The sequence below is a fragment of the Harmonia axyridis genome, chromosome 3 (assembly GCF_914767665.1).
Source record: "Harmonia axyridis chromosome 3, icHarAxyr1.1, whole genome shotgun sequence".
NCBI classification, from domain to species: domain Eukaryota; kingdom Metazoa; phylum Arthropoda; class Insecta; order Coleoptera; family Coccinellidae; genus Harmonia; species Harmonia axyridis.
Window position 1 is genome coordinate 15537214 of NC_059503.1, and position 9446 is coordinate 15546659.

General features: G+C 31.4%; 1 protein-coding gene across 1 annotated transcript; it reads right to left on the reverse strand.

Annotated features, from left to right (window-relative positions):
• Positions 1 to 5906: 5906 nt before the first annotated feature.
• LOC123677025 (proline-rich protein 4-like) lies at positions 5907 to 8217 on the reverse strand. The gene is made up of 2 exons (XM_045613430.1): positions 8090 to 8217; positions 5907 to 7251 (listed from the first exon to the last, which is right to left on the reverse strand). The coding sequence occupies exons 1-2, from the start codon at positions 8150 to 8152 to the stop codon at positions 6217 to 6219; spliced, it is 1098 nt and encodes a 365-aa protein (XP_045469386.1). The 5' UTR covers positions 8153 to 8217; the 3' UTR covers positions 5907 to 6216.
• Positions 8218 to 9446: the final 1229 nt, after the last annotated feature.

Sequence of the window (9446 nt, forward strand, 5' to 3'; positions counted from 1 at the left end):
GGTAATAATATTGGAATAGAGAAATTCTGGTAATTAGGAGGATCACCAGACTGGATCGTTTAAGAATTGTTTCATTTTGCTCAAACTTGCCAAGATTGCGAATTCCAGGTTCTAATCAATTCTGATACGAAGATTGGACTTGTTAATTTGTGAAGAGCAACGGAACGTGCCAGTTCAGATGGAAATCTTCATTCCGTTCGAGGTCTAGACTGTTTTTGCTCCCAGCTTTGACAATATAAGAATTAAATAATTTTTGTGTTCTAAACTGTAACTTTGTTAGTTCGTTGCTCTGAAATTATCTGTTGGGTAATTTCAATTATTTCAACAGCTTGGTACTGAAGACTTAACGACTTCATCTAGTGATTAGACCTTATAAGGTGAATAAACATCATCTATAAAGTAGCTATCATTGCTACTCCCATAATTTGCGGTTACTATATTTGGTTCAACTATTCATCAATTGTAGTTTTCAACATTTCCATTTCGCTCTATGACATTTGGCGAGCTTAGAATATCTGTGTGAATTCTGTTATTTGTGATTTATGCCATCGTGTTCTTAGAAATTACATTGAAGTGAAAGACGTTAAGTAATGTAATTTCTGTCTAATATAGATCTTATTATGGCAGTTTCTTACGTTTCAATCGAGGAAAATATTGAATGGTCTGATTTCGATTCCATTTTTATGTCATTTTCAACAGATCGAACATTTTTGAACATTTTCTGGAAATTTCTTCGATTTTACAATCCATGATAATGAATTTTTCAACTTATCGAAAAAATACGACAAATACTGACCGAAGAACTTAAAGATTCCTAGTCAGGTGATTCAATAGAAATGTCTAATCTCCGAATTTAAGATTCTAGACCTTATAATATGATGATTCTACCCAACATTCCTTACACAAATATTACTAGTTTTTTTGCATGAGTATTCCCATTTGGGGCTCAAATTTAGCGTTGCTGATAGAGGACACAAGTTACAATTCGTTGTGCTTAGAAAATCAAAGTTATTATTGCTCGGTTGATACTATCAGTCAAATAATTGAGAAATATCAAAAAGCCCTAGATTCTAAATAAAAAATGTTCGATACATGTAGCTCAAGAGGTTATCGAGTTAACTGCTTCTTAAGGTTCGATGAATAGCAACAAATTGAAAAACAAAAATGAAAAACTTCAAAGTAAATGTTCAAAATTCCCACCATTTGCTTCAATATTTTCATGATCCAGTTTCGCAAATATCTATATTGATATCCAATAACCCTTGTCTATTGGTTTCCATCGAAATTCTGTTAAATTACAGTCTAAATTGTTGCCCAAAAATGTAAAATTGCAATTTTTTTAATAGGAATCCTAAAAACACGTAGAATTATTTGCGATAATCAGAGTCCATAATTGAACAAACTTTAAACACCTAGTATCTCAGAAACCAGCAATATTTTTATGGGGCTTGTTGGGCAGAATCATCATATTTTGAGGTCTAAAATCAATTCAGAGATAATCCATTTAATAAAATACTAAGAATGATATTCCCACAGCTGTTGACTGTGGTATTTCGCATATCAATTAATAATTTATTGGATTGAAAATTATAAGTGAAATCCTGATTCTGCAGCAATCGAATGCATTAACTCAACAGCTGTGTAATATGAGAGAATGCATTTATGCATAAACCTTCACTTAACACTCTGTATAAATAGGTGGTTTAAAATCGGATGTGAAAATAAGACAAAAAACAGGCTTATTGTATTTGGAGGAAGTATACGTTCAAATTTAATGAATAGATCATAAGAACAATTCCTTATTAGTGGGAACAGTCATCAATATCAGGAAAAATTGAGAAACAATAAGTTCTCATAGTATGAAGTGGAATGGAACTAAATTATTAGGTAGACTGAAATTAAGTTTTACTATGTGGAAATATCTTGTCCATAATTTCATGAATTGATTGTGTGATACCGATCTGCTACGAAGAAATATATCATGAGAACTATACTTTTCGGTCAGTTCCTGATCAGTTCTGTAGAAATAAGTGTGAGATATTAGTTTGCGATAGGTATTGATCAAGAAAATGAAAATCACCAGAAGAAAACAGTTTCTCCTAACTCTCAGAATTTCTTAGATTCTGAAGAGTCTCACAGTGTGCATATTCTTTATACAGAAACGGAGTTGTGATAGAAAACGGTTTCCAGCAAATATGATAACTCTATTTCGCAGTATAGCCTTGAAATATTGAAATGAAATATTGCATTTGAGTGTGAAACAACATTTTCAAGCTTCATGTTGATCGTGCAGCCAGAATAAGGGAAAATTATATATGAATTTCGAAGAAAATCCTATAATATGATCTCAACCACAAAACTGATGAAGTTTTGAAATTTTGAGTGTGGGTAAAAATAATAATTTCAAGTATAATGTATCAATTGAATGGAGTAGTTGATTGCCATTCTTTTAGACAAAGAACAAATTTTTTCAGTGTACTGAAACCATTCGAAGTGCTGTAATTAATCTTATTTAGATATCGCAATCAATAAAAAAGAGAAATATACAAAAAAGACGAAGTAACATCTAAGTGTTCATTAATATTCTTGGTTGTCAACAATTCATTTCGATAGCTCCGTCGGAACCATAGCAAAACGACAAAAAAGCTTATACAGGGTGATTCACCACGACGGCCTATTAGACGTTTATGGAAAACTAATCATAATTTTATGCTGGAAATTTAAATATTGGGGTTTGAGACAATGATATTTCTCCCTAAAATATTTTCATAGCTCTACAACATTCGGTTATACCGGAAACAGATTACTACTTCCTTATTTCAAATGGCACACCCAGTATATTATTGCATCACTAAAGACTTATTTGATGACAATTTCAGGAATATGCCATACCTTGGGTATAAACTCAATGGTTTAAAAGTTAATGAGATTCTTATAAAAAAAATGGTTGCGAAGAAGTCTCACTGTTCGTTCGATATTTCTGCAGAAAAAGTTTTTTCGTAGAAGATTTTTTATTTTTGATTCTGCCAATACGCAGTATTATGAGACTGTTTTCTGTTTGGACCAAAAATGTACAGGGTATTTATGAGAGGATCATGAACTTGGACCACTCGAATTCATCAAAACTAAAGATTTTCAAATTAGAACCTTCATTTTTTATTCTTTCAGTCAATTCTGAGTATAAAAAGAAGAGAGTTCACCTTCATACAGTTATATGGTTTCCAAAGGTAAAATTGAAGCATAAATGAATAAGCGCTCAAAAGTTCCTGACTTCACGTCATTGCTTTCCTCATTTCATTCCAACGTTTGAAAGTATTCATTAATTTTGGAACTCGAAGACGTGGTGAAAATGGTCTTCAAATAATTTGAATGGTACCTATTCACGACAATGTATTTCACGTATGATTATAATACATAATTTCAATAACATTGAATGAAAAATTTCACTTCTAATTTTTTCGGCATGGAGACTGATTTTTTTGCTAATCGAATTCAGAGCGGAGATAGCCTATCTTTTTTTTTCTCTACATTCTCCTTTCATTTTCAACACTACGCAAATGCGAGCAGGTACTCGAAAATACTTATTAAGTTCGACAGGTTGAAAAGCGTTCAATTCAGTACGCTCACATTCGAATATAAAGTAGATTTATTTTTTGGATACGTTTAGCTCGATAGCGCTACGTTTATGTAACTGTATCGCAGATAGGTTCAGTTTGGTCTTGGTTTCTTTTCACTAATGATACATTATTAGACATCATTTCATGATTTTGTCTTTTCCGTTTTATCTTGAGGGTACGTCATAAGAAGTTTTTTTGGAATATGCGAATGAGTATGCTGCAAGGAAAATTATATAATTCGTTAATTTCAGTATATCCAATATACTGAAATAATTATGAAGAAAAATAATGAATTTAATTATTGGTTTCCCAAAATTTTGCCCCATTCATTTGTCATTCATTTCTCAGTTGGGAGTAAAGTATATTGAGACGAGCCAAGAATGCTCTAAATTTTTTCCTACTAATTCTGCCTCCAAATGGTACTCCTATAAGTCAGGTTTTTTGTGATAACTTCCGAACGGCTCAACCGATTTTGGTAATTTTTTGAATTTTTATGAATACAAATATCAGTGAGGATTTGTTTTCAATATACATAAGTTTTCAAGGTCGCCCGGGATGGATTGAATCTAGCACTCAAAGGCCAAAAAATTTTTTTTTTGGTTGAAGATATCGGCGAAATCTTCGTGCATTTTATCATTGATTCTCTGAAAAAAAAGGTATACTAGTGCACCGTTTTCGAGTTTGTATTATCCTTCAAGTCTGAGTTCAGAATTCCGAATGAAATATCGAAAATTTAGATGCCACCAAACTTTCAACAGAAAGTTTAATAATGAAGATTTTCGCTTATCATTTCAAATATTGAACCATGAGATATTTTCAAGAAATAATACGTATAAAACAAATGCAGAGGGCATTGATATTTTTCCACGAGTTCAAAATTAAAAAACGAGCCACGAAGTGGCTAGTTTTTGAATAAACAAGTTTTGGAATGAGCCTTCAGTACGGATATTATACATTATTTTCTCTATTTCATAAAATTTTTATTGGGATTAATGGAATATTTCTATGTATATCGTTTAGTGATTTCAACATTGAAAATGTTGGTTGGCAGAAAAGTTTTCTGTATCACAAATTTGACCGATAATAGGTAAATCAGCGACAGGAAAGTTCCGAATACCAACATATGATAATAAAATACAACCATGAAATCTTTGTGAATCTGAGATATTCTTGCACGATTTTGTTCCACAAGGTGTGGCAGAATGAACGGATTTGTCATAGAATTAGAGAAATAATTAGGTATTCTCTATTTTTATGGCAAATCTTTAATCTGCCATATCTTTTAGAACAAAATCGTGCGGGAATATCTCAAATTCACACAGATTTCATGGTTATATTTCATTATTATATGTTGGTACTCGGAGCTCTCTTGTCACGGATTTGTCAATTATCTATCAATTCAGCATTAATTTTCATTTCTGCTCAGAAAATCTGTCAACCAATATCTTTCAATGCAAAAATCACTGAACGATATTTATGGAAATATTCTATTAATTTCAATAATAATTCAGCGAATTAGAGAAAATAATGTATAATATTCGTACAGAGAAGGTTTATTCTAACACTCATTCTTTCAAAAATTCAAAACTTCGTGGTTCGTTTCAGAATTTTGATGACAATGCTCAATCATTCATTTGATATTGAGAGTCACAAACAATTATCAAGTTCCTTATTCATAATTTTCTGCCCCTATTTAAATTTGAATTATGAAATGATCTATGGTTCAAATTTCTAATGAATTTATAGAATCCTTGAAAAAAATATTTTGAACTATAGGTACGTGAAATGTTCACAGAAATGTAAGCGCTTTTGTTATTTCTGTAAGAGATGTTAGCATGAAATATCTCTCACCTAATGGCTTCTTTTTGTTAATGATTAGGTAATCCGGTGTTTCCTTGATATGTAAATTAAATTAGAGGGCAAATTATAAAACACCAAGTGGGTAATGAAGAAAAGGAACAAGAAGAGATTTTGATTGACCTGTGAGGAGAATGGTGTCTGTCTGTCCGGTTTGGACTAATTTAATTTTTATGTAAACAATTAATTAGGAAGGAATTTATAAATGATTTCCAAGTACCGAATGTTATCCCAATTTATCACTAATACATTCACCGATTTAAGATACGGACCTCATGAATACGGTTCACTTTCTATAATTATTTTTTTACTCATTTACCTTTTGAATAATAATCACCCAAAAAGGAGCAACATCTGGGTCATTTAGTTTAATTTTCCGATCAATAAATATATCACTGTATATGAAAGTACGAATGTTATTAAAACAGCAGGTTATAATATTTCGATATTTATTATTTAGAAATAGATGATCCTAATTATTAGGACTGTTAACAATGATATGTTCCTATCAAGTTTTTACAATTCATGAAAAATCATAAAATCTACTAATCTTAAAGTTTCAACGCAGCATATTCAACTATATAGATAACAATGATCAAGAAACTTTTGATTGAAAGTGGAAAAATTTGATCATACATAATATATAACAAGTAAAAATGAAACAAAACAATCTCTCTCAGCTTCCTGACTAGGAAAAAAAGGAGATTCTCAAAAAGTTGATCATTTTTTTGAATTTCATACGTCACCAGTTTGAGAAATCTGAATGGTGTTCTTGAGGTTCTTCGATTTTATGTTCTTCAATTTTATGTTCCTCGAATTTGTGTTCAGGCTCATGAATCTCTTCTTCTACATGTACTGGTACCTTTTTTTCTACAATGTAGGGTACTTTTTTCTCGACTATGTAAGGTACTGGTTTTTCTACTTTGACTTCAACGGGATATGGTTTTTCTTTGTAAACGGGATATTTCACAATTTTTTCGACAGGGTATGGATGTGGTACCGGTACTTTTACTGGGTATGGTACCTTTTTCTCTACATGGTATGGAACTGGTTTATCTACATATACTTTGACTGGATATGGTTTCTCTACTTCGTATGGTACAGGCACTTTTTTCTCTACTTGAACAGGATATGGCTTGATCACTTCATATGGAACAGGTCTGTCATAAGGTACTTCAACTGGGTACTTGACTTCCTTTTCAACTGGGTATGGTTTTGGTACATGTACGATTTCTTTGACTGGAACATATACTTTCTTCTCAACTGGATATGGTTGTGGTACCTTGACTTCTACAGGATAATGCACGTATTTGGTGACTGGATAGGGTTGTGGTACAACAACTTTGACAGGATATGGTTTGTCTACATGAACATGGACTGGTACCTTCTCTTCTTTGATTACTGGGTATGGCTTATGTATATGGTACGGCACTTTGATGGGTATTTTGACTTCATATGGTATTGTTTTGTAGACTGGGTACGGTTTGGGTACTTTCACATGCACAGGGTATTTAACTTCTTTATGAACCGGATACGGTACTTTTTTTATTACTGGATACGGTACTTTAACTTCTTTTTCTATAGTAACTATTTTTTCTTTGTGGTGATGTTCTTGGTGGTGGTCTTCAAAACTACCAAGGTCAAATCCACCAAAGTCTCCGTGGCTACCCCCAAAGTCTCCGAAGCTTTCTCCGAATATGCTTCTTTTATCTCTTCCTGCATCATCTGACGCACAGCTTCCCAACGTGCCCAAAAAGGCAACGGCTGAAACTATCACCTGAAAAGGAAAAATCTAATTGATATGGGATCTTTTAGAATGAATGATTATAATTATGGAGCTGTGCAATTGAATCTAATAATTGGAAATGTTCTGTGATGATTTGATGGTTTATGGACCCTCCTTTCGATACATTATTCGAAATAATAAATTTTTGAATTTTTTGGGAAACTGAAATTTTATCTCCTCGTGAATTTCAGCTGTTTAATTTCTTAACTGTTATAGTAGCATTCTGTAGTCTATTATTTGAATGGAATATTATTCGCTATTTATTCGATTCGGCAGATAAGGCGTTGAAAATGTATGTCAAAAAGCTTCAAAATTTTTTTTTCTATGTCAATCAAGAATAATATGTGATTGTTGGGTATGTAGTTATGTTCAAATTAAAATTGATAGCAATATTTAGCGATGAAGTAAAGGCACTTCTAACTGTATGTAAATCTTGGCATTTTTTCCTAAATTTGAAGAATCTTAGAGTAATAAATTTCGAAAATTTATCACACTTAGGTTGTTTTCGGTGAGGTATCCCCTCTTGCGAACAAATACTCAAAATCACCGAATTTATTTCCAGAATAACACTAATTTTTCATCAATGACCGAGATGAGAAAGGCTCTCTAATATTTTCACAATATCCTGAGTGTTTCTATTATTTTCACGTTGAATATCTCAGAAAATTCGATCACATTCACGAAAGGTCACTATTATTTTGATTTTAGAGGTATCCACAAAACTGGTTTAATCTCAAAATGTCCATAGATCTCAATTGCACAACACTATAACACTTAATTTATATTTCCAATGACACATGCAAGAAAGACTTTTTGGTCGAACACTTACTATCAGATTCATTTGTACCAAGTCAGTGAAGGCACTATCGATATCTTTCAACCCAATAGTCATTATATAGTAAAACTTTCCCCCTTTTGCCCTACCATTTAATATTAAAATGTGGTACTGCTGTAATTATTGATTCGTTATTTTGATTTTATGCACTGTAAGCAGGGTCGGTTTAAGATCACATTTTGATGCAAATGAAGCTTGATGGGAGAAAGGTTCAAAATGCGGAAACTGAGACATTCTTATTTATTCATTTGTAATTAAAATAAGCATAATTTAAATTGGAAGTGCTCTAGAGCATAAGTACAGAGTAACAGGAAATTTTTGTTTTCGAATTTCAAGCAAACTAACATTAAATAAATCTTCGTCTCTCAAATATAAAATAACAATATAACTCAAATATAAAATACAAAGTTTCATTTTATTTGAAGGAAAACTATTTGGTAGACTGTATTTTTGGTAACTACATCACATGGCAGTTAATTGAGCAGAAACTATTGAATTTTCTTATTTTACAGATTTTATCAATATTTAACTGTGCAAAATGAGTGGATTATCATTTTTATTCCATAGATATTCAAATATACATTAAAAATTTTTTGTTATGAAAATAGTGAAAACTTGTATATAATTATTAATTTTGGTTGCGCAGTAATTCTATATTTTTTGTGGTATCCGGAAAGAAAATATCAATATTCAAAAGACGGATCACGAATTTGGTAGTCATTTTGAGAATAGAACAGAATATAATACCATCATTGTAAATACTTCACTTTATCTGCGAATAATTTATTGATTCGAGTTTTTCCGTGAATCATTTATTTCATTTATAAATATCATTAGAATGATCAATAAATGCACTCAATGAATAAATACTACATATACTATATTACTGGAAATCACTTCATTTCATTTACGGTATTGAAAATGTTTTTCTGCCAAGTGTAGTCCAATGTCTCTCTAGTATTGCATTTTTCTCCCACAGAGTATAAATTCCATAGTTAATGAATTCGGTCCTTGCACTCCTTACTAGAGAAAAATTGAGTAGAAATAAAATAAAACAAAATAATTTTCACAAATATTAATAATGTGATTGATATTTCTGGAAATTACTTTGTTTAATTTGATTCAAAATGAATTTCCCTCTAGTAAGGACCATCAAATATCCACTTAATATCTAATTTAAATTATAAGTAAATAATTTTAAATGCGGATCTGGAAAATCAGGAAATGAATTGATTAGTTTAAATCAGGTAGGCAAGTAATTAAGGCCTAAAAATTGGCGCACTGGTAAAAAAGTAATGATTTTGTGATAAAATTCTAGTACCCATAATACCAACCTAGATAGTAGTACAAA

What these genes read in the sequence shown, in the direction of transcription:
- LOC123677025 (XM_045613430.1), bottom strand. Translation starts at nt 8,152, where the DNA reads ATGACTATTGGGTTGAAAGATATCGATAGTGCCTTCACTGACTTGGTA. An exon ending in TGGTACAAATGAATCTGATA is followed by an intron (nt 7,252 to 8,089) that starts GTAAGTGTTCGA and finishes TTTCCTTTTCAG; the next exon opens with GTGATAGTTTCAGCCGTTGC.